The following is a 25688-nucleotide window of genomic DNA, read 5'->3' as shown; positions in this document are numbered from 1 at the left end:
GTGTGTGTGTGTGTGTGTATTTTTTTCTCCTAGGTGGTATTGCAGAAATACAAATAGAAGCAAAGCAGAACAGCTCCTCAGAACTGAAGTAAGTATTCATGCTTACTTTGTGGGTTTTATTCAGCACAGGTTAATTTAAAGAAGTGTCTAATAAGTGGTCTCACATACTTGTTTTTAAAGCCTGAAAACAGACTGCGCTATAAAGAGATTTTCCCCAGTGTCATTTAAAAGAAAACACTGATATTTTAGTTTACTGGGCTTTGTAACAAAGTGCCCCAAATTAAGTGGCTTTGATGACAGAACTTTCTTGGCTCACAATTAGGGAGGCAGGAAGCCCAAAGTCAAGATGCAGGCAGGAGAGTTGGTTCCTTCTGAGCGTTGTGAGGGGGTCTTGCAGGCCTCTCCCCTTTGCTTGCAGATGGCTGTTCATACCCTGTTTCTTTATGTCCTCCTCCCTCTGCGCCTGTCTCTCTATACATACTTGGTTTCACAAGAATGCCAGTCTTATCGAATTAGAGTTCACACTAGTGACTTCATTTTAACTTGACAAGCTCTGTAAGCATCCTGTCTCCACCTGGTTGTGGTGACAGCTGCTACTCTGGAGGCTGAGACAGGAGGATGCAAGTTCTGGGCTACCCTGGGCAATTTAAGCAGACTCTTTCACAAATGAAAACACACACACACACGCACACACGCACACACACAAAATGTCTATCTCTTAATCTCCAGATATGATCACATTCTGAAATACTGGGCTTGGAACTCCAGACATTTTTTGGTGTTGTGAGGGGGAAGTGATACAGTTAAACCCCTAAAAGTAGATGTTAGTTATACATGAGCAAAATTTTCTTTGTTTTCTTTCTTACTGATTTATCATTTGCTATCTTGAGTTTTGTACTTGAGCATAGTTTTCTTTTTTTGCTCAAAGTTATTTGTTTTAGCATAATTTATACTGTATTGTATGATCTCATTTGTCAATGAATTTTAACGACATATTAATTGCTCTTGGGAAAATATGCTGAAATACCCACGTGTTAAAAGAGCCACGCAGAGGACCAAGCATAGTGCAGAGGACTGCGCTTGTTTGAGAAAGACAGGTCTGCATGTGACTTCCCTGTTCTACTCTTTGCTTCTGTAAGACAGAGCTGGACTAGAAGATGAGTTCTGTGGTCCCTGCATTTATGGTCTAGTTACTCTGGTTAGTAATCGTTCCGGTTCTTCTAGCTCGTGCTTTCCCATTTTCCCTCCTGTTTATTACCAGCAGTCCAGGTTCGCCAATAGTTTCTGGTTCATGCTGCAAAAGCAGTTGTGGGTGACTTTGCTGATTGAGTCTACGCCTAGTGGAGCGCATCCCTGCAGGATTCTTGTGTGCCTTCCTGAAGGCCTCACAGTGAGAGGCACCTCTGGAGACATGAGTTGTTTGGTGGTCTGGCATCCAAATCCTGGTTTGCAACCTGAAGCAAGTTATCGAGCCTTTTTGCACTCCGTTTTGGTTTTTGTTTGTTTGTGTTCATTTTTTTTGATGCAAGGACTTGCTATGTAGTTCAGGCTGGCCTTGTATTCACTTATGGGGCCCAGGCTGCCCTCAGCCTCATGGTGATCGTCTTACCTGAGCCTCTCAGGTGCTGAACAAACTCCATTTTTTTTTTTTGACTGTCAAGTCAAATGTGGAGAAGAGGGGTGCTACCTCACAGACTGTAGGATTGTATGCATTCATGTCTGAGCACATAGTAGAACAGGGAGGGGGCTTTCAGTAAACAGAGGGAAGCTATTATATTTTTACTGATCAGTTAGCACAATTATTGTTTAGAATTGTTCTAATCAGATATATTTATAAGGTCTTATTTCAGATTTACTGTCTTATGAATAAGAATAAAGTTTATTTTGTATTTCAGTCATGAAACACACATTTTGTCTTAAAACAGTGTAAATGCTAGAATTTGGCTCTAACTAGAAATGGTTGGGAGGGAGGTATTTGAGGTTCATAGTTTTTTGTTATTGCTTGAACCTGATAAAGATTTATCTGTTATTCATTTGGCATTGTATTTATTCACCAATGTTCCAGCAATACTGACTTGATTTCCTCTGTTTAAGTTACTTATGCCTCCATCTCTCCTTTTGTAAAGAGTGATATTTAACCTCAGACTTCAGGGAAGTTAAAGATATTTAAATACACTCTTAGAAAGAGCACATGATATTTACAGGAAAAATGCTGTTTCTCTAGAAAGTGATATTGAGTCAGGATTCAAAACTTACAGCAAATATGAAAAATGTTTGAAATGAAAATTATGAAGATGCATTTTTCAGTGACTGCTTTCCATGTGTCCAGGACCTATTGGAATTAGGAAATCTTGTCTGTTGGTTCTGGAAGGGCCCTCAGAGGGCGCTGGGTTGCAGTATTAGTGGGTGTGAACTTGTGATTGTAAGGCGTATGAGTGCACTTTATTTAGTCATAGCCCACTAGTGAGGAGCAGAGACTGAGAGACCTTAGTAAGTTGCACTTCTGCAAAACAGATTTTCTAGGCAAAGGTAATAGTCATATAACTGGGCCTTAAATCTTCTCCATGGCACTGATAATAGTAATTGGAGTTTTTTAAAAAGGAAATTTTCACTTTGGATTTTAGGATAAAGAAGGCGGTTTTATGGTAAGGGACTCCAGTCAACCAGGCTTATACACAGTCTCCCTTTATACAAAGTTTGGAGGGTAAGTAATCCTGTTCTTTAACATTTTTTTTATGTGTTTTATTTTGTTTTTTAATTTACAGTTTTGTATGAACTTTCTATATTGTCAGCACACATTTCTAATTTTCAACATAGTGCTGTATTTAAGCATTAACAAAGAAAATACAACCTTTATTGCTGGTCTATATTCATATTTTCAATAATTTTCTTCCTAGTTTTTCATCATGAAAAATATGTACATACTTTGCAGGCTGGGAATTAGCTCAGTGGCATAAGCACCTGTCTTGCAAACGTGTAGTTGTGAGTTCGATCCCTGGTACTGATAAAAAAAACATGTACATAGTTTGGGAAAAGAAAACTTGTATAAATATTTTAATACTAAATTTACTGAGACATCATGAGATTAATACTAGTCACTTTTGGTCCCTCCAATTATAATAGGTACTCAAAGTGGTCGCCATTAGTTTCTATACATTCATTAGTACAATGAACTGCTGCTGGGGTAACCTTGGTCACTGAGATTATTGTATATGCATTTTCAATTTCTTTTCTAATGGCCAGCAATGTAGTGGGTTTTCTGCAGGATATGATACCTGCCAGGGTTCCCTGTATGAGGGTAAAAAAAATGTCATATGATTTGTCTTTTCCTAAAGTATGTATGTGTATATATATATACATATTTTTTTGTGGTATCTATCAGTCTATCTATCTACTTGTTACACTTTGCTGTAAAAGCTTTAATAATATCCAGTGAATAATTGTTGTATTGAACTAAGTACTAATTGAACAAAGTGGGCACAGCCCTAGCCCTCCAGGATCTTACGAGGGGCTGCACAGGCAACAGGTGGGAGATAATAGCACAGGAATAAAGGCTGTGGTAGGAGGGTGATGTGTGTAGGCATTGTCTAGGGGGTACATATCCAAAACGTATCGGAATCAGTCATGTATGTCTTCCTAAATAACACACAAGCTGAGGCCTCATGCATAAGGCAGAAAAAAGTGGAAAGAAGGAAGGGGTTTCTGACCATAGAACCTGCCTGAGCCCAGAGGTAAGAGAGGATACAGCAAATTAGTGGAGCTGAAAAAGTGTGTGTGGCTGGGTTGAAGGAAGAAGAGAGTGAAGGAGGAAAAGAGACTTGAGAGGTAAAAGCAGAAGCCAGCTGATGTCAGTGTCTTAGTTACTTTTCTCATTGCTGAGACAAGATACCTGACACCCAAAGTTAAAGGAGGAGGGGTTTATTTTTGCTCACAGTGTGCAGAGGTTTCAGTCGCGGCTGCCTCCCGCATTGGGCCTGGCAGAGGAGAAACAGTCCATGGCAGGGGAGGCAAACAGCAGCAGCTGCGGCCACCTGCCTCCTGGTCCTTTTGTCCTAAGAGCAATGAGAACCATCGTACAGGCATTTTTAGCAAGCGATGACTAGAGAAGATCTGGATTCTATAAGGATGTTTAAAATGGAATATGGACTTCTAAAATCTAATCTATTTACTTTAGAAATGCAAGTGTTCTAGACATTTACAAATTTGTACCAACAGAAGGAACAAAAGATGGTAGCAACTAATGATCATTTTAAGACTTTGAACTGTTGGTGACTGGAGTTAGTAAACCTTCTCTTTCAGTCTCATGCAAGTGACCACTTTCAAAATTTCTGTTATTGTGAAAGACAGAACTAGGAAGAATATAGGGAAAATTAAGATTTGTGCCTGAAATGGAAGAGATCATGCAGAAGGAGCCCAGGGTTACCCTGTAGAAAGCATCTAAGAGTGACGTTCCATTATTTCAACTTGGTTGTAACGCATTTTGATTTTTGTCATAGGGAAGGTTCATCAAGTTTCAGGCATTATCATATAAAGGAAACAGCAACATCTCCAAAGAAGTATTATCTAGCAGAAAAGCATGCTTTTGGTTCAATACCTGAGATTATTGAATATCATAAGCACAATGCAGCAGGTAAGTAAGCTGTTAATATCTGTTTGAAATATAAAAATGTGATTAAGGTAGGACATGTAATGCATTCGCCCATTTTTTGTTGTGTGCATGTGTGTGGTGCTGGGGATCCAACCCAGGTTCCTATGCATGCAAGGCAAGAACACTACCACTGAGCCACATCCCCCAGCTGACAGTTTTGTTTTCTAGTGAGTTATTTGTAGCGTATCTTTGATACAAAATTATTACATGTTAGGGAAGTGATACATCCAAAGAAAAATGAGAAACACGGCAAGTTTCGTAAGAAGCTCTGTTTTGACTTTAGGACAGAAATTATTTTAATGTTATGTCGTAAATATTCACATTTCTGTGATTTATATTCTTGCTATGAAACTGAAATTCAAAATATGTCTTATTTAAGTCAGGTGTAGTAGCACATGCCTGTAGTTCCAGCAAGTTGTGAAGCTGAAGCAGAAAGATTGCTTGGTCTCATGGGTTCAAGGCCAGGCTGAGCAACATAGAGAGACCTTGTCTCAAATTTAAAAAATGAAAAAGAAAGATACCTGTATTTTACAGTAGTTACAGAAGCTGCAAGATGAGCAGATGAGCCAGGGATTTTATTCTATGCTATAAGCTTCCAGAGAGTGGTGTATAGATGCTCCTGGACTCATGATGGGATTATGTCCCAAAAAACCTATCATAAGTTCACTAGTGTAAATTGAAAGTGTATTTATTATACCTGCCTTTCTAGACACCTGGTCAGAAACATGTACCCTGTGGTGTGTCAGGCCCATGACTGGCTGGTTGGAGCTGAGGCTCAGCGTGGCCATTCAGCATCTTCAGAGAGTCGTGCTGTACATTGCCCAGAGCCTGGAAAGACCCTAGATCGCTAGCCATGAAGATCGAGATTCAGAAATCAAGTACAAATCCTTCTAAATGCCTATTGCTTTTGCACAGCTGTAAAGTTAAAAATTTGAAGTCAAAACTATCATAAGTTGTGTCCCAACTGTAATCATGTCCCAAATTTTCTGTTTTTCTGAATCTCACTTGAATGGTAACAACATAGAGAGAGAGAGAGAGAGAGAGAGAGAGAGAGAGAGAGAGAGAGAGAGAGAGAGAGAGGAGAGAGAGAGAAAAGAAGAGGAGGAGGAGGAGGAATAATTACATTTATGCCCATTAAAATTCTTTTGGATGAAATAGCAAGCCACTGTGCTTAGCACATGAGTGGTAACAACACAAACACCCAAAAATAAGAACAGAAATCACACATTTATGCCTGTTGAAGTTCCTTTGGATGAAGTAGCAAGCCATCTTGCCTTTGACTTTAACAAAGCAATGTGTTTTTTTTTTTTTGCAAAACCTATTTTTCCTTTGTGAGTGCATTTACTTTGTTTCAGATAATGATAGGAACAGTTACTGACCTATAATTCATACACTAAAAATGTATCCATTTAAAGTGTACGTGCAGTTCAGTGATTTTTTAATATATTTACAGAGTTGTGCTGTCACCATAATCTAATTTTAAGAACACTGTCATCCTCCCCAAAAGAAACCTTGTACTCATTAGCATTTGTCCTTTACCCATCCTTTGCCAGCCGGCCCCAGGCAACCACTGACCTACTTTCTGTCTCTGTAGATTTGCGTATTCTGAACATTTTATGTAAGTAGAATCACACACTATGTGTTCTGTTGTCACTGGTTTCTTTGTTGCACTGTAATGTGTTTGACAGTTGGGCATGCTGTAGCATGTATGAGTACTCCATTCCCCCCTTTTTTAGTTGAAAAAGGTATAACTTTATTAAAAGAATCAGATATTGTAAAAACGTGCAGGGCTGGTCACACAGGAATTGTACAGTATCTTCTCATTATTGTGCAGAATCTAGCACGATGTTTGTGGAATGGTTAGATTCTCAAGCTACCATATAAATCTACATTTACATCTTCAGTAAGATAACACTTCTGCAGTGCAATAGTGCTAAATGGCAAGACAGAGGATCAGCTTCTCCAGCAGCAGATCTAGGGAGTCATGATCTTAGTCTCCACCTGTTGTAATGAGAAGGTATTTATCATCTATTTATGGAAACCAAGACAACTGGATGTAACAAACTATAGACATAATGAGGTGGGGGGCGGTGCTGAAGAGATCACCAAGGATTCTGGACAAATACAAATTCCCAATAAAAGTTTTGCTTTGATGAGTTTCCTGAACACAACCTTTAGCAATTAGCTTGTGTATTCTGCTTACGCCTTATGTCCTAAGAAGGAGGTCCAGGGAAGATAGAATTTCTGAATTCAGGCAGCCTTCTGGATGAGGTATCCATTCCTTTTTATTGATCAATAATAACCGATTGCATGTCTTGTTTTTGTTGTCAGCTGATGGACATACGAGTTGTCTCCTCAGACTGGCTTCCATGAAGAATGCAGATAGGGACAGTTATGTACAAGTGTTTTGCATGGAAATATGTTTTCATTTCCCTTGGGTATTGACCTAGCACTGGATTTGCTAGATTATATGGCAAGTCTTGCTTAACATTTGAGAAAATAATTCATAGTGATTTATCTCAAAATAACTTTTTTGCATGTCCTAGTATGTTCTCTCTTTGGTGTTAACATCCCCTACTTTTTTCTTTGTGGTCTTGAATGATGTTTATGTTTGCAGTTATTTCAATTCATGATAAGTATGTATTTAGCACTTACTGCATGATAGAAAACAGGGTAGGTTTTGGGGAGAACGTGTTGGACTGAAGAGTCACTGATCCTGAGTCTTCTAGGTCTTCCCCCCCGAGGGGAGACAGTGGTATATATTAGTTTTAAATTACTACAGAGTATAGCAAAAAATAGTACTAGAAGAAATAGAGTGCTCAGGGTGTTTATAGAAGTACCTCTTGTTTTTTATTATTGCCATAAACAACTTAGGTTAAAGGATTTCACTTACTTCGCTCATTTCCAGTAGTTGATGTTTCCCATTTGTTAATATCTCAGAGTCCAATTATTATGCAAAAATTGCTAAGACTGAGTTGTGTCACGCAAATCCTGAGAAGGAGACCAAGAGATGGAGGGACAGGAAAGGCGGAGAGGGGGGAAGTAGACCAGTGTAATTCTTTTTCATAGTTCATACTGGAAGAAAACATGAAGCAATTGCTGGTAGCAACTGTTAGAAACTTCTTAATATCCTTTAAAACTGTTTCAGAAAAGAGAACACTAGCACGATACCCGCTGAAAACGGCAGGATTTAAGAGAGAGTGTGTTGGATAAGTGAGAGCATATTGCGTGTGCTGTGTGTCCACACAGGAGATGAAGAGGAAGCTAATAAATGGGCGTTTTTATGAGTGCCTTGGCAGTTTAGCATTTGCTATGTGGAATAGTCAAGAACGACTGAACTGTGATTCTTTCATCTCTAGGACTTGTCACAAGGCTGCGGTACCCCGTTAGCACCAAGGGGAAGAATGCACCAACCACAGCAGGCTTCAGCTATGGTAACTCTCCCTTTGTGGTCGCATTGGCTCATTTCCCTTGAATCCTTAGAATCCTTTATCACGGGACGAATTTAGATGTATATAATCTACTCATGGAACTTCTTAAAAATAAGTTTATAGTTTGGATCTTTAGATTGTGCTTCATAGCTGTTGTAAGTCTGAGTTTTCAGTTTTACTTGTAGAAGGTTTTTAATTAGTATGTGTTTACAGTACACAGTGATTACATTCTTCATGCAGAGTAGGTACCTATGTATAACAGCTCGATTCTTTCTCTCCCCCTCCCTTCTTCTATCTCTTGTTCTCTGTGCTATTTGCAGGAGATCTCTCTCCCTCTTTCCTATTATTGATCTTTTATTTTGCTCTTTGTTGATATTTTGGGTTTTCCATGTGAGAGAAACTATGCTATATTTAAGCTTGTGTGTCTGATTTATTTCACTTAACATTATGGTCTCAATCCATTTTTCTACAAACAATGAAGGATTATCCTTCTTTATGGCAGAGTAGGTTTTCTATTTTCGTCATTCATAATTCAGTAGAAAACTTTTCATGAATTAAAAATAGACTTTCTAACATTACGTGTAAAATAAATCCTAGCCCACCAGGTGTGGTGGTGCATGCCTGTAACCCCAGCACTCGGAAGGTGAGGCAGGAGGATTGCTGTGAGTTTGAGGACAGCCTGGGCCACAAAAAGAGTTTAAAGACCAGCCTGCACCACAGAGTGAAACCTTGCCTCAAAAAGAGCCCCATAAATAAATAAAACAAAATAAAATAAAATAAAGTAAATCGTAGCCCTGCCTGGTCTGCACTGGCTTTGTAGCTTCCTCTCTGAAATGAGGGTAGAGGTAACAGAGAAGGCCTCCAACTTGACTGTTTCTGTTGCTTCTGGCAAGAAGCCTTTTTAAAACAGCAGGTTTAGTTCTTCTTAACCTGATGAAACGGGAAAAGAAAAATGCCCAACAAATTCAGGATGAAGAGTGATAAAGGAGGAACATCTTTTTTTAAAGCACCGTGAGACCATATCAAACACGTGAACGTCTCGTTGTCTCCCTGGTGTGAGAAACTGAAAGAGTAAGAAAGGGCCGAAATGTATGACAGATATTGTGAAACAGGAAGAAATCACTCAAAAGGAAAGAGGAACTAGGGATAGGGAAGGGGGAAAGGAAGGAGAGGAAAAGAAAATAAAAGGAGAAGGGTAAAATGCAGACAAAGCTTTGTAATTAAGGAGGGGAAGAGGAGTTGAAGGGGGGGGAAGAATCCAGATGCATCATATGATGATTCCTCATAAGGAACACGGTCATGAAGTGTGTCTAAATTGTACCAATAAACTTAGTTTAAAAATTCAACCTTAAGTACCTTAGCTTTCAGCTGTCTTCCATTAGCCTGTTACGCAGGGTCTCCCCCTCCTGCGCTCCTTTGCTTGTTTGTACTGGGACAGTGTGGAAGGGGTACAGAAAGCCCCCCTGTGCAGTCAGACGGGGTGCAGCTCTGTTCTGTGCTCCCCCACTACTTGTTACAATGTTAGCCTCCAACTTTGCGGCTGATCTCCGTTAGCCACCCACTCCCCCCACCGAGGCTGCCTTCTCCTTGACTTGTGTTCCCCTGTGCCTTACAGAGAAATGGGAGATCAACCCTTCGGAGCTGACCTTTATGAGGGAGCTGGGGAGTGGGCTGTTCGGAGTGGTGAGACTCGGCAAGTGGCGAGCCCAGTACAAAGTAGCCATCAAAGCGATTCGCGAAGGGGCCATGTGCGAGGAGGATTTTATAGAAGAGGCTAAATTGATGATGTAAGTCAGTGTCCCCTTCCAGGTTTCCTTTGGGTGTTAAAGAGCAGTCCCTCCCCAGCTAATCCACCTGCTGGTCTCCTGGCCTGTAATAACTCTGAGTGTGGCTTCACACCAGGAAGCTGACCCACCCGAAGCTGGTGCAGCTCTATGGCGTGTGCACGCAGCAGAAACCCATTTACATCGTCACCGAGTTCATGGAGCGGGGCTGCCTTCTGAATTTCCTCCGGCAGCGACAAGGGCTCTTCAGCAGAGACATGCTGCTGAGCATGTGTCAGGACGTATGCGAGGGGATGGAGTACTTGGAGAGGAACAGCTTCATCCACCGAGACCTGGTGAGCTCCTGTGCCTGCCTCCTGTGTCGCATGGTCCCCCAAAGACCCCTGGTGTGTTGGCACTCACTTTCTAACAGTGCTTCAGCATTATTTTTAAACTTGATACATTTCATTGCCTCATAAAGAAATGCTTTTATGAACTCGTAATAATTTATAGAGTATCTCCGAGCAAGTTTCCATGTGTTATTTGACCTCAAAAATCCCACGAGCGAGCTGGTCATACAAGGTTTGTGATTGTTTTAGAGATCAGAGCTCTGAAATGACTTGTCTGGTGGGATGAAACAGAGCAGGTAAGGTTGCCTTCCCCTCTGACTAAATTCTAAGCTGTTCCACCTCGCACACTTTGCACAGAGGCTGTCCAAGAAACACCTTAATTTTTTTTCTCTTCAAACCACCAAGAAAAGATGGAGGCTCAACTTAGCTGGTGAAAGTACAGAGAAAGAAATCTGGTTCTGGTTTTAAGTGATGGTGATGGGGACACATCTTAGTTTTTCCTTTCTCTATTTCTCTTCTGTTCTTCTTTCCATTTTTCTTCTCTACCTGTTCTTCACAAAGTATTTGTTTTCAGCATATCTATCAATCGCACTGCCAGTCTACCGTAATTCTTCAACCAAAATAAAATATGATTTACATTTAGGACTCTCCCCCATGTTTTAGCTTTCTCATGACGAAGCCGGGACACGGAGTAGCAGCAAGTAGTTTAAAGAAACCAAAGTCACCTAAAAAGGCATTGGTTAGTAAGTGTTTACAGATGTAAAGTCAGTCACCAGAGCAACCCTAAACCAGACACTATTACTATTCCCATTTTTTAGAAGAGAAAAAAGAGATGCAAAAATAACCTCAGTAGTCCAGTAAATTGTGGAGTTAGAATTCGGACCTGGGAGATAGACTCAAAAATAAATACTTCTCTCTTTCAGATTTTCTCTCTTTCTCTGTCTCTCTGTCTCTCCTTGTTTTTTTGAGACAGGGTCTCGATTTGTAGTTTAGTTTGCTCCTCACGTCACCGTGCAGCCCTGGCTGGCCTCAAACTCATGGTGAACCTCCCGTCTCAGCCTCCGGAGAGCTAGGATGACAGGGGTGTATCTCTACACCTGGGTATTTCTATATGTAAAACATATTAAAGATTTGGTGACAGAAGATTTGATTCCCTAGGGGTGTTTGGGGATAGTTATGTACTCTTTCTGAGACCCTGTTTCCACATCTGTATTGGTGGGTTATAGTACTGTGTTACTCACAAGACTGGTTTAAACATCACAGGGTAGTAGTTTACATTCCCACCAACAAGGACCAAGGGTTCTTTTTCTCCTACAGCCTCATCAGCATTTATTGTTTTTTGAGATTTTGAGGATGCCATTCTATGTGGGGTAAGATGGAGTCTCAGTGCTGTGCAGTTCAGGCTGGCCTGGGGCTCACTTTGTAGCCAGGCTGGTCTCGTGCCACCACACCCAACTCATTTATTTCTTTAATGGCCAAACATGTTGAACTATTTTTCATGTATTTTTGGCCATTTGTTCTTTTACCTTTGAGAAGTATCTATTCATTTTATTGCCCATTTTTTGACTGGGTGTTTTATTTTGGGGGTCTAATTTTTTGAGTTCTTTGTGTATTCTAAGTCGTCTGTCTAAGGCAGAGTTGGCAGCAAATTTTCCCCATTCTGTAGGGTGCCTCTTCACTCTGTGCATTGTTCTCTTTGCTGTGCAGAAGCTTTTTAATTTGATATGATCTATTTGCTGGTTGTGGGTATTATTTCTTGTGCAAGTGGGGTTCTGCTCAGAAAATCCTTGCCTATGTGTATGTTTTTGAGGAATTAATATGCAGATTCCTCAAATAGCTAAAATTAGAAATTCCACTTGACCCAGATGTACCACTTTTGGGTGTATCCGAGAAAGAGTTAAAGACATTATATTACATGAATGCTGATGTTTATAGAAGCACAGTTCATAAAAAGCTAAATTTTGGAAGTAGCCTATGTATCCATGCACAGATGAGTGGATAAAGAAAATATGTTACTCAGACATAAAGAAAGGTAATTTTGAGTCATCAGTAGGTGAATGGATGCATCTTGGGACTATAACGCTAAGTGAAATAAATCAGGCACAGAAAGTTAAAAATTACGTGGTTCTTTCCAGATGATAAATCTAAAATATAAATAACTTAAAGAGAAAAGTAAAAGATGTTAGGGAACAGGGAGGCAGACTTTGTGGAGTGGGAAGGGATTGTGGGATGGGGAGGAAGGAGAGCAGGGGGGTGAAGGGGAATAAAGAGATTAAATCATGAATGTATCTGTGCCAGTTCCCCAAGACGGATGGAAGTGTTATGTATTGCAAACGTAACTGGGCAAAAGGCCTGGTCCAGTAGACATGGCTGTAGCACTTCTTCAGGTTGTTGTGCTCAGTGATGACAGAGGGCCTCTCTGAATTACATTGGTACTCATCAGCCACTCGCCTTCCTGTTTTTGGTACTTATAAAGTGGGTGTGAGTTGAGTATCTTCACAAATGTAGTAGACCACACCTTTGCACACAGACCTTGTCTCAGTAAAAACCAGATTTGATGTTTTTGCTCTGTGATGCTGATAATAGTCTGCTAGGTTTATGTGTTTGTCTCCCAGGAGGAGAATCCTGTTGATCACTGAGTGAAGACATAGTGGATGTCATCCGAGGAAGGGCAGCAGCTCAGGGAATGGGCAGTAACGCTTGAGAATCTTAAATGCACTCATCAGGAGAAAAAAGATCCATATAAGTGCAATTCCCACATACGTAAAATAAAATTCTGAACAGTCAGGAAGAAGACTACATTTAAACTCACAGGTTACAATGTTAAATATATGAACACATCTTCCTTCTGAGAAATGCTGTTTTTCTACCAAACTATTGTTTGGAACCTTGAAGAATAGGCAAGAAACACAATGAAATAATTCCTATTTTTTTCTATGACAAGTTGTGAATATCATGTTTTATTTTATTTTTGATGTCGTGTTTTAACATCCTGGAAACCTCATAAATGACTGGGACACTTTGCCTCCACCTGTCCTTTGGGCTGAGGATCGAGGTGGCTCACCAGTGGCTGACCATTGCTTTGATGTTTGTGTTGCTAAACTCACTACCGAGGACCTGGATAAAGGCTTCAAGAGATAATTAGTTTTTAAAAAATCACATAGTTTAATGAGAGTAGAGCCAAAAGGACAAAAAAGGGGTGACCTTCCTATGGTCCTTTGTTTAGATGTGAACATTTATAAGGATGATGTAATAATGCTTATTGAAAACATAACTTTCTGACCCATTTTTTTCTTCCTATTATTTCATATATACACTGAGACACTTTCATGGGAATACAAATAATCTATATGAAGACATTGCTACCCTTTGTAATTATTGAATGCATTACAGTAAATTATAGCAGAAATCATATTTTTCTACTGTGATTGTGGAATTTTTAAAACTAATATGCCTCTTTAATGTTTTCTAGGCTGCAAGAAATTGTCTAGTGAATGAGGCAGGAGTTGTGAAGGTGTCTGATTTTGGAATGGCCAGGTATGGTTGAGTCCAATGTGCTTGGAGGTTACATTCACATACACATTGCTGTGTGAAATTATTGGGTGGTAATTAATAAGGAAATCATATAGTTCTAGAAGAATGTATTAAAATAACCATACCTGTTGGTGTTAGTAATTCTCACCACTAGGTGGTGGTAGAGCCTGCTAAATACATGACTTTTCACCCTCTGCACAAACCATCCTTTGGTGGTCAGATACATAGCATACCCACTTCTGTGGTGTTTTGTTCACTTAACTTTTGAAGTTTTAGTAGTGTGTTAGAAGAGACCATAAAAGGTACTTAGTTGTCTCTTTCTTTTTCCCGCTACCCATTTCTTCATTCGTAAAATCTCTGGTGCCTGTTACGTGCCAGGACCCATAGCGGAGGCTGAGCTTTGTGCACCCCACACGCATGCTCCTTCTGGTCTGGAGGGAAGAGAGGGAGATGCAGGACTTGCGGGTGAACAAGTGCCAGAGCAGGGGCCAGCGGCAAATGATGGCCTGTCGACCTGACTGCACTTCTGCCTGTGAGCCAACCATGGAGTTTGCATTTTGAAATGGTTGAGGAAAATTCAAACTTAAACAAAGATTATCTGAAGTGCCAAAGTCAGTGTTTGTGAAAGCAGTGTTACTGAGACTGAGCGCCGCGTATTTGCCAGTGTGTGGCCCTGGGCTGGGCGGTGGTGCTACACAGGTGTAGCTGGAAGTCATCACAGCCTGTGTGGCCTGACCGTGCATGCTCTCCGGCCCTTTACAGAAAAATACCTGCTAACCTCTTCAGGAGACAGATCTAGGGTGGGGCGGGAGTGACGGCTGCTCCTTAGACCTAGAGTCCAGGAAGACCTGAGATCAGAGAGACCCAAAGGCAGAAGTACTCTGTTCCGTGAACATCTAGGCATGAACTATTCCAGGTGGAGAAAGGAGGACAAAGCTTGATGTCTGTGATGAATCCGGGCTGCTCAGGGAACGGGAGAAGGCCAGGCAGCTGGCCCGTAGGTGGCATTGGGGCGGTCACAGTGGCAGCCGAGGACTGGGTCCTGTGGAGCCCGCTCAGCTCCTGAGGAAGCTCAGGGCAGGGAGGGCAGGGAGCTGTCTCTGTCCGCCTCTAACTCTAGGGGTGTTGCCCGCCCAGGACTCTGTAGTGCTTCTCATAAAGATGCTGACTATCGATGGCCAGGCCTCCATTTTCATGCACTCCTTCTGCAGATATCTGGCTTGTAGAAAATCTGTTTTCACGTCTTGCACTGTTGAAACACTCCTTGTGTAGTAATTTCACACTCCCCTGGCTGACAGCAGTTTGACCCAACCTATAGGAGCATTGTTTGCTATTGATCATCTTTGTCTATATGATATGACAAAGGAAGTTTCTGCATTTATTTGAATATTTTCTCATAACAACGTCTAGAAGTTATTAGCACATATAATAATAGACACATTCGGGTGTGGTGGTGCACGCCTATACTCCCAGCACTTGGGAGGCTGAGGCAAGAGGATCTCTGTGAGCTCGAGGCCAGCCTAAACTCCATAGTGAGACCCTGTCTCAAAAAGACACACACCTACACACACACACACACATTATAACAATAATAGATACATTCCCCTTATAAACATGTACAGAAAACATTACAGAAATGGCCGAAGCCCTCCCATCTACCACCCCAAATCAAAGGGTCTTTCCAGAAAAAGCCACCGTTACTAGCTTCTGTGTCCTGAAGGATGTGTGTAAACGTAGAAAAATCATATGATATTGTTCTAAATATCTGTGTGAGGTGGAGATATTGTGGTGTATAAATGTATACACCACCATTTACATACTTCATTTTGTGGGGTTTTTTTCTTTTGGTACAAACAAGATCTCATTTTGTAATCCAGGTTGGCCTCGAACTCACATCAGTTGTCCTGCCTCGGCCTCCTGGAGTGCTACCACGCCCAGGCAGTTTGCCTTTTTAATTTGTTTTTCTTGTATGCTATAGTTTTAAATTGTGCCCTGTGGCATCATGGTGGTGGGGGTGGTCAAAACATGTGTTTCTGCACCCCGTTCACCACTTCCTTTAGGGCAGCTCTCCTTTTGCATATTGGCCTGTGAGTAAGATTTTGGTTCAGGAGCAAAATTGCTTTTAAAAACACTTGCAGGCTGTTTTATTGTATTCTGCCCTTACTGACTAATAAAATAAAAAGATGAGCATAAGAATGAACGTATAGATGCTAATGTGATATGTCCCCCTCAGGCTGCTCAATTCTGCTGAGAGGAGGAAGATGGAAATCACCAGTGTGGTCACTGAGGTGGCCTTGGGCCTCAGCCGGATGCTGATGGGCCTTTAGTCAAGTGTGTTTTTGGTTGTAAGGGGAAAAAATGAAAGCATGTGTGGAAAACACAGTTCATACTTCAGGAGCGCATACCCATGGTGTTCTTCCTCTAGGTACGTTCTGGACGATCAGTACACAAGCTCTTCTGGTGCCAAGTTCCCCGTGAAGTGGTGCCCGCCTGAGGTGTTTAATTACAGCCGGTTTAGCAGCAAATCAGACGTCTGGTCCTTCGGTAAGCCCCATGCTCCCCATTTCCTCAGCTCTGCTCTGAGGAGGAAACCAGCACATCATTCTGTAACCCCTGTTCTTCTCTAGGTGTTTTAATGTGGGAAGTCTTCACTGAAGGCCGAATGCCCTTTGAGAAAAACACCAATTATGAAGTGGTAACCATGGTTACACGAGGCCACCGACTCTATCGGCCAAAGTTGGCATCCCAGCATGTGTATGAGGTGATGATGAGGTGTTGGCAGGAGGTACTGGTGTTTCTTTTTCTCTTTTTGAGTCTCTAAAATATTTAGGGGTTGGGCTTAGTGGATAGATAATCCACCTTTGCAGCCTTCAAAGGTGACATATGTTTTATGGTGGCTTCAAGCACTAGGGAGGAAGCCAACCCCCTCAAGTCAGTTCTGAACTGGAAAATGCTAATAATTAACTTAATAAATTCAGGCTGCTACCTCATCTCAGATGGCACTCTCGCCCCTGCTGGCCGAGCCAGGGACTAGGGAGCAGGCCCGGAGAAGCTGGTCCCTTCCTTTCTGTGCGTCACTGGTGGGGTTGAAGTATTACTCATTCACCAAGGAGAATGTTTCCTTGCAAACTTCTACCTCCCAAGATTTCTTTACTCAGTCTCTGGACACTCTGGAATGTCACTTCATGAAAGAGATCAGACACCAAAACAGTGACTTTTAACTCACATGTGTTGTGTCCTGGGCCCTGTACCAAATGCTTCAGATTTAATTCTCAAAACAACCTTTGCAAGGTGTGAAAGCTTTCAAATGACCTCTTGATTGAGGCTGAGGAGGTTGGTGTTTGCTCTGGCCAGTTAGCTACAGAACAGCAGGGGCTGGTATGACCCCACAGCTCAGCCTCGCTGTGGAGTGCTGTAACGCCTTCCACCTCCCAAGAGCACTGACTGGGATGGGCAGACACTTTCTGGGCAGGAAGTGGTACAGGGGGCAGGAGGAGAGCAGCGCAAAGGTGAGGAGGTGGTTGTAAACATGGTGCGTACTTGGGGTGGAGATTAGTCTGATTTAGAGGAAGGCCCACGTGATGCTTTTCGTGGGAAATGAATTGGGTAGCAAAGGTTGGGGGAAGGGCAGGTTACAGCGGCCCTGCAAATGAGCAGGGCTTGATTTCACAGGAACTGTGAGAGGTCCTTCGATGGGGACACGAAGGCAGTGTCTTATAGATGAGCCTGGTGGCAGTACAGGATGGTGATTAGAGCAGAGACAGATGTGTGTGGAGATGCCTGCATTTTCCAGTCCCAAAGCTGCGATTTCCTCTCTGTAGGCTGCTGTGTTGTAGGAGTTGGAGCAGTAAGACCTTTCCCTGGAGTGAATTCTGGCACCTACCATTTTCCTTTTTTAATTGTAGAAACCAGAGAACAGGCCTTCGTTTGAAGATTTGCTGCGCACGATAGATGACCTAGTTGAGTGTGAAGAAACTTTTGGAAGATGAGCGGCTCAGTGATCAAGGGCTTCCAGACTCCAAAGCCGGGGGAGGAAACAGCAGTTTGTGGCCGAATTAATGTGGCGCCTGGATGTGTGGCCTGTTTTACTCACAAAGTGAGACACCAACAGCATTTGCTTCTGGACCAGCCTTTACTCTGTGCTGGAGTCTTCCCGACTGTGGAAATGTCTTAGAACTGTGTGACTTACCAGCATGCAGGGCACTCTCTGCTCACCCCAAAGTTTGCTCATTTTGGAGGTACACATGGGACCATGTTAGCTGGTGCCAGGAGAGGACCAGAGCATTAGGGAAGCACCGGGTACTAGAGCCAGGTTCCTTTTCCTCTCTTTGACTTCTACAGAAGTCTGGGCCTGGGGCACTGTCTGAATCAGGAATCTACCTTGGCTCTCTGTTCTCAAGACTTTTTATGTCCTTTTGAGACAGCGTCTCACCATGCAGTTCAGGCTGGCCTCGAACTCACTTTGTAGCCTCTGCTGGCCTCAACCTCTCAATGATTCTCCTGCCTCAGCCTCCTGAGGCTAGGATTACAGGTGTGTACCTCCACACTCAGCTTAAAGACTGTTCTTAGTACTACATTTAAAATATTTGTATGCTGTATATTTTGTAAATACATATAAAGTTATATATTTATAAGAAACATGAGTTGTTATTTTATTTTGTAAAATTTCAAACTCACCTTATTAGGATTAGAGATTTTAAGAACTGGAGATCTCCTTTTTTTGTGGTTCAAATATTCCTTACCCGAAGGAGGAAAGTTTGGGCCTTTCCTGACTGTCCTTGTGTCTCACTTATGTAGACATGTCTGGGTATTCCTTCCCAGCCTCAGTCCCCGTGGGGCCTGTGTTGGGGATACATGACCCTGCCATGGTGGCCACAGCCAAGTGGAATCAGGTGAAAATTTGAAAGTGGGAATGAGTTGGTTCCTAAGTCTTACGACCTTGCTCCAGGGTGCTGATCCTCTGATTGGAGATGCTGGGCCCTGGAAAAGGCTCAGGTGATGTTCTTGAAGATCTCCCCCACCTCCAGTGGGACACCTGGGGAAGCTCGAGCTGCTGCAGAGTATAGGGAGCTCTCGAGGGAGTTAGAGGTGGTCTGAGCTGTCCCCTATGGATTTCATAGGGCCAGGTTGCCCTTGGCTTCCTGGCTCAGCGAGACTGTCACTCACAGCTTCCCCTTTTGTGTGAGGGTAGTTCTCTCCCTTATCCACCCCTACAACACCAACTGAATCGGAGGCTCCCTCTGTCCTCATGAGCCCTGTGGAGAAGATCCACCCTGATGTACCAGTAGCAGAAACAATGCCAATGCACTTTTGGGTATTTGTTGGGGTAGAAGCTGAGGAACACACCACACCTTCCTTCGGGAGCTCTGACCTCTGGGGATCACCGTGGTCTGTCAGTGCTCACTGTGAAGCTTTTGATGAACATGCAGGATGGAGCTGGCTGCTCTGAGTAACTCTTCACCGTGACCCTGCAGATATGTCTTTTTCATCTGGAATCAAGTTTTATAGCTAAGGCAAAAGATGAAATAAAAAAGACAGAAGTATCCACCCAGAATGCTACAAAAGAGCTTGACCTACAAGGCAAGAAATAGCAGGGGCGAGGTGAATATGCCGTGTCTTCACTGGAGTTGCCCCTTCATTAGTTAAGCTTTGGTTGTGTTTTCCAGTAGGACAAAGTAAAACTACTGCATTTTGTGTTGTTGATACTGTTTTCATATTTCTCAGCTGTGCCTAAGTCACTTAAAAGTGTAGCCAGTTTTTAAGTGTATCATGAGGTTGGCTCCACTTGCAGAGAAAACCTGAAATGTCAAGCCTGAGTCCTGGGGAAGAACTTGATATTATAAAGCCTAGAACCCAGTTGTTTCTGTTAGCAGCCTGTAAGTTTGGGCCAAGTCCTTTATCCTGTCTGCTCCTTTCTTTCATTATCTGTCCGGAAAGGGCAGTTTGACTTGAGGATTTTAAGACTCTGTTTACAAAAGTGTTGTGATTTCTTGAAAATGTTGTTTGTAGTCTCCACCCACACGTATGGGAAGGAGGAAATAATAGCAATCACCCTCAGGATGCAGATGATTGAACTTTCTTATGTAGGCCGTGAGGCTGTCATTCACATGCTTTGAGGTTTTCAGAATAGAAAAATAGGTGGGGTTAACTTTGCACGTGAGAAATGTCTGGGGCGAACAATGATTTCAGTTAAAAGATGTGTTTTCGTGAGCAGAGCCCAGCTGAGGAATTGAACTGTCTTGTGTGGCCCAGTGGAAAGATAACCATGATCCTGTCCACCTGTGAGTAAGATGGGCTTGGTCTCTTGTTTTTTGTTCTGGGTGTGTTACTTACTTTTGGACCCAAGGGAAAGTTTTGTCTAAGCTGGCAGAGCACTGGTGGAATTTTGAAGTTTTCTCAGATGTAGCAATAGGGTTTTGTGGGGAGGATCATTTCTTATTTAAACCACAGTGGTGATGCAGTGCTGGTAAATTCTGAGCACTGAGAACACAAATGAAAACGACAAATACCTTGTCCTTACATCTGCCTACAATGTGTGTTGAAGTACAGTGGGTCTGAAGTGTTTGGGTTTTGTTTAGAATGGCATTAAGTGTAAAGGACTCAGGGTTGCCGACCAGGAGACTGAATGCTAGTTCTGGCTTGTTACATCTTTGGTGGTCACCACTGGGAACTTCCTAACGTCAAGTCCCTGTCAAAAATGAGGGCCACGTTTTCCTTACAGATACTGTCAAGAAGCAGCAGATAAAAATGATGCGTGCAGCTGGAACTTAATTTTGGTATTGCTTTGGAAGACCGGTACCTTTCACAATTCTTAGAAATGCTTGTTAATTTATCTGCAAAACTCAGAGGGCTTTATTATACACATAGTCAATAGTAGGGAAGAAAAATACTTTCTCTGATTTTAATTCTCAGTATCTCTGGAATCTTCATCAAAGCTCAGATTAGGCCCACTTCCAAAGCCAGCTTTTCACATTTCTCATTTTTAGGTGGCAATAAGAATGGTTGATTGTAATTTTTAATTATCATCTTGTTAGAACCCAACAGTTGTGGGTAGGATTCGTAAAAAATAAACCATGTTATTTCAGTTGTGCCTGCCCAGATGTATCTTACGGCCCCAGTCTACTCAGATAAAAACAAGCCTGCCTGCTTGCAAAAATACAGGCCACGCAGATCAAAGCAGAAAAAACTAAAAAGCAGCAACATGTGTCCCCACCTCTCCTGCTGGCAGAACAGAGTTGAACAATGACATAGAAAATGTTAAGAGCTGTGAAGGCATCCGCTCTTCATTTCCCCAAAGGTCAGAACTAGAGAAAAGGCTGAAAGTTACAACAGGAAGCATATTTTACACACGTACGATAATTATGAGGGCTGAGATAAGGTTTGGATGGCCTGGGGAAAGAGATAAGGACCTGCCTGCGGGAGGGGTATTTGGAGGATCATTCTCTGGCACGAAGCTGGATGGTTTCCATGCAATCTCACCGTGCCTTCCAGCTACTGATGTGATTTGATGGTTTGAATTACTTGTTTCCTTCTGCCATAAACTGCAGCTAGACACGAGTCCATTTTCATCTGGAGAAAATAATGTTTCCAGTTGTTACGGAGAAAGCTCAGTGAGTGGTTCTTTGGGGTGTATAAAATTTAATCAAAAAATGTTTATGTATTTGCCAGTCACGTACCAGATACATTGGTTGTTTGGAGGATGGCTCCCTAGTCTGCCGCAGGGTAGAAGGTAGCCGTGGGAGGCTGGGTATCAGTCTTACTGAGTGACGGCAGATTCTGAGTGGGTACGGGCACTGCTCTAATGAAGTTCGGTTGGTGAAAGGAGATTGGGATTGCCAGGGTCTCCACTACCTAATGGCTGCCCTGTGCACAGAGCTAGCCAGGAACATTTAGATGACAGGGCCTAGGAGGAGTGGCTCAGTGTTAGAAAATTCTGCCTCTTACCTCCCTTGCAGCCAGTTTTTACCTGTTTTCTCTGCCTTCTTCTCCCTTACCAATTAAGAGAAAGAAAATTATGTAGCAGTTCTTAAAACTTAGTGTGCTTGTGATTCTGTTAAAAAGCATGTTTCTGGCCTCCATAGTTTGATCTGAGGATAAGGGCTCTTCGAACACACTGCCTTTCTAGGACATGTTTTGTTTTTTTTTTTTTTTTTTTGTCTTTTTTGAGACAAGGTCTTACTATGAAGTTTAGACTGGACTTGAGCTCATTTTGTAGCCCAGGCTGGTCTCAAACTCACAACCTGCCTCAGCCTCCTGAGTGCTGGGATTCTAGGCATGTGCCACCAGAACCTGTTTCTAAAGCTCCCCTTTAGTCCTTGTTTTGTGGCTCTTGCAGCAGCCTTGCTAGGTTAATATCAGTTATTGCTCTTATTATTTCATTGGGTTTTTCTGTTTTTCTTTTTGTTCTTTTGGTAGCGAAAATCAGACTTAGGACCTTGTGCTTGCCAGGCAGGCGCTGTGCCACTGAGCTGTATCCCTGGCTTATTGCTCTTATTATTAATGTGAAGGCAAGGAGGGCCACTGAAATGGGCAGCCTCTAAAATGGTCCCCAGATGATAGCTGCCTCCATGTGGTCACACCCAGGAGCGATCCTTCTTGACTGTGAACTGGACCTGGTTCCTGCCGTCTTGGGAACAGAATATGGCAAAAAATATGTGTGTACCATCTGAGATCAGGCTGCAAGAAGATCAGGCTCCAGTATCAGTGCTCCCTGGCTGTCTCTCTTGGACCATGAGCTGCCATATTGTGAGCCCACTAAGGCTACCCATGGGGAAACCCTGTCTGGAGGAAGCAAGACCCCCAAGATCTGCCAAGGGTTCTAAGAGTGAGCTTGGAAATGAATTTCTCATCTCAAGTAGAGCCTGGCTTGACTGCAACTTCATGAAAGACCTCAGGCTACAGGCACCCAGCTAAGCTGTTCCTAGACTCCCGTCCCACAGGAACAATGATACCATAAATATTTCACTAGCTCTCAATATCATTTGGCCTGAAAACTAACCCAGTGGCCAAAGCAAGGAAGGCACAGATCAAAAACTTGTCTTCTTTCACTGCCCTTCTGCCTCTGGCTATGGTTGGTGCTATTTCTCAGAAACGGGCGCAGTATTATAGCAGACACTGCTGTATTTAGACAATCCTTCTGTAACACCACCAATGGGAGCCACCAGCTGTTCTGCCTCATGGAGGGTCCCAGCCTTCTTGCTCACTGACCTGCAGACCTTGCCATTCCTCTGTGGAGCCCCCTTGGCCACTGTCATCTTCCCTCCCAAATATTACACACACATGTGGCCCAATGTCAGCCTTGTAGCCTGGCTGGGCTTTCGCACCTTGCCAGCTGACCAGATGTTTTGGGTGTGATATCTGCAAGATTACTGTGAATTTTGAGCCCACAAACTGAGTTCTGAGAAACAGGGCTCTAGGGTGTGGGGAAGGACAGAGGCGGTGTGCAAGGTGATTGCAGAGTGATGGTCACACCAGCCCAAGAGGAAGAAACCAAAATTCTTACAGGGCTTTCAGGTGCTAGGGATGTCTTTGCTGTCTAGGGGTTTGTCCTGGCTGCAGCTGGGAAACAGATGACCCATCTTTAGGTGAGATCAATGGTCTTGCCTTGTAGCACTTTACTCCTTGGAACCCTAGCTGCCCAGGACCAGACACCCCATCAGGCTTCTCAGGCCTCTAGAATGTTCGAATCCCTTCTCCACACTGCACTCCTCAATTTGCAGACTATTCTAGCTCCATTCTTATTTTTCACCCTAATTTATCCATTTACTGTCCTATTAGCCAGAAGAGTCTTTTCTTTTATCAACAAATCTCCTACCCCAGGAATTCTGCCTACTTTGAGGTTTCTTTTGGGACAGTGTTAATGCTGAACAATGAAACAGTTTGGAGTCTAACACAGAGTTCTTCACTTATTTTGTGAACACATTTTTAAAAAACTAACACTGGTAACAATCATTTCTTAGATGACCAGAGATTGTAATACCAAATGGACCAAGGCACACACACTCCCCCGTAGGATAATTTAACACTTTGTATGCAAGAGTTTGCAATAAAGGAGAGTTTTCTAAATTGAATAAATATTTCTATGAAAAACTCTCTGTATGATCTTTCTTCCCTTTCTTTCTCCCCTCCCCACTGCCCCATTGGTACAGGTTTGTGGTTTGGCTTTAGGAAGCCCTTTCAACTCCTGATCAGAAGTATAAATCTGTCCTTACCTGCAAATTTGGGTTAACTCAATTAAAATATCTTTCCTAAATGGACATTTAAGGAAGAGAAGTGAGAAGGTTTGAGTTTTGGGTAAGCTTATGGGTAAGCTTAAAAAAATCAAGGCATGCTTTGCAGTAAATTACAGGATAAGCTCTGGTCATGCAGAGCCAAGGTTCTGCAAGCTTTCCCTGCAGTAGCAGTAGATGCTGCTGGCACTAAAAGCTCAGCATTTCAAAATCGCAATGTGGGGCACCCAGATTGGCCAGCAAGCCTGGTTTGAAGCTCAGTTTCAAGCCATGTGTTTAAATAAAAATTACCAACCACCTGCAGGTTATGATGACCATATTCAATCGGAACGAATTTCATTTGAGGCACTGATTCAAAATGAAACTCTGACATCAGAAACGCCAGGAGATGATTTGATGCTGACGTAAACCTCAAGACATTAGAAACAAGGGAGAATCAGCAGCTTTTCCTTCCTGGCATTCCTAGGCTTTGCTGGCCCAGAGGGGACCTTAGGTGCTGCCCTGACAAGTGAAACCTCTTACCTTTGCATCCCAATCAGAGACCATTTCACCGCTCATAAGCCTCTGGGGGCAGAAAGAGCCCCAGGAGATGCCTATCTCAGGTACAAGAAGTAGGACAAAGCTTTCCTAGGAAAGACACCTAATACCGAATAAACGAGGGGCTTATCTGCCTGTTCCAAGAGATGTGCTAATTCCAAAAGTTTATAGAGATAATGTCTAGATAGGATGCTGTTTCTCTGATTTGCTGGCACGTGCATACATTAAAGATATTTGCTGAAGAATAAGAAGCAGAAGAAAAACACAGGGCAGATTTAAGCTTGGGAGAGGAAGCCCAGCTCTATTTCAGTGAAATCCTCAGCCCTGAACATATCCTTCCCATGTGTCCTTCCTGCCCATCTTGGGGCATCTTAGGCTCTCTGGTAAAGACTCTTGATATGCATGAGTTCTTACCTAAATTGGGAATGTTCTAGAAGAGCAACAGCTTTCTTTCTGCAGATTAATCTGCAAAAGGATTCAGCGAATGATTTCTCTAGTCACAGGGCTTGTGCAGAAGGGACTTGCCCATTTTCTGACTCATCTGGAAGATCTGTAATGCTGTAAACTGAATACTACTAATCTAATAATCACTGACATCTTTCTCAGGATGAATTTTTAGCTCAATACTTTAATCTATAAATAAAGATGCCTTGTGTCATGCGAAGTCATACCAAACAAAGGAATACTAGAGAGTTATTTGACTTTCAGGTCATGCAATTATTTATTTGGAAGCAACTGTTTGCTCTCCCTTATGCTGGGCAGCAAGGATGGATCCGTACACATGAGAGAAGTTGGCTTCTCTGCTTATAACTGCTCTTGATTATCTAGGGAAATAAAATAAAACCCTATAATTAAAGGAGCAGTGGAGTAGATCTACATCTTTATTTAGAGGTGATTGTCTTTGCTATTGAATCAGGGAAAATAAATCATTTTGAAAAGCTTTCCTCCTAAATTCCAGGCTGCAGAAGAGGGCCCGGGGGAGTGTTTTGGTATAGAGTCCACTGTGTTGCTGTGAGGCCTGCACTATGAAATCAGTGATCTCGGGGAACCCTTGATCTAGCTCCCGGGTTTTCAGACCTTTAGTGGACACCAGCAATTTCCCAGTGGAATTTCTTCATACTTAAATTTAAATTGTTGCAGTGGTTAATGTTATGGTTCATTATCACTGGGTCACAGTGCCCAGATATTTCATCAAA

General features: G+C 42.5%; 2 protein-coding genes across 6 annotated transcripts in view; both read left to right on the top strand.

The window, feature by feature from the left end:
• The window catches only part of Tec (tec protein tyrosine kinase), a 113181-nt gene extending 94817 nt beyond the window's left edge, over window positions 1-18364 (top strand). For all 3 annotated transcript variants that reach the window (XM_063240612.1, XM_063240614.1, XM_063240613.1), the window contains exons 9-18: window positions 34-88; window positions 2625-2704; window positions 4497-4630; window positions 8008-8082; window positions 9695-9866; window positions 9982-10198; window positions 13665-13729; window positions 16152-16270; window positions 16354-16511; window positions 17632-18364. In XM_063240612.1, the coding sequence (XP_063096682.1) occupies window positions 34-88; window positions 2625-2704; window positions 4497-4630; window positions 8008-8082; window positions 9695-9866; window positions 9982-10198; window positions 13665-13729; window positions 16152-16270; window positions 16354-16511; window positions 17632-17715 (1159 nt within the window). In that variant the 3' untranslated portion in view covers window positions 17716-18364. The remainder of the gene's footprint in view (window positions 1-33; window positions 89-2624; window positions 2705-4496; window positions 4631-8007; window positions 8083-9694; window positions 9867-9981; window positions 10199-13664; window positions 13730-16151; window positions 16271-16353; window positions 16512-17631) is intronic.
• Window positions 18365-18517: 153 nt separating this feature from the next.
• Txk (TXK tyrosine kinase) overlaps window positions 18518-25688 on the top strand; it is a 69642-nt gene continuing 62471 nt past the window's right edge. For all 3 annotated transcript variants that reach the window (XM_063240616.1, XM_003471650.3, XM_063240615.1), the window contains exon 1: window positions 18518-20007. The gene's annotated coding sequence lies outside the window, so the exon portion shown is untranslated. The remainder of the gene's footprint in view (window positions 20008-25688) is intronic.

The sequence above is a fragment of the Cavia porcellus genome, unplaced genomic scaffold (genome assembly GCF_034190915.1).
Source record: "Cavia porcellus strain 051 isolate PalLab524CR breed Dunkin Hartley unplaced genomic scaffold, mCavPor4.1 scaffold_30, whole genome shotgun sequence".
In the NCBI taxonomy this organism is placed as follows: domain Eukaryota; kingdom Metazoa; phylum Chordata; class Mammalia; order Rodentia; family Caviidae; genus Cavia; species Cavia porcellus.
The sequence above is the reverse complement of the archived record's forward strand: the minus strand, read 5'-3'. Positions and strand labels throughout refer to the sequence as shown.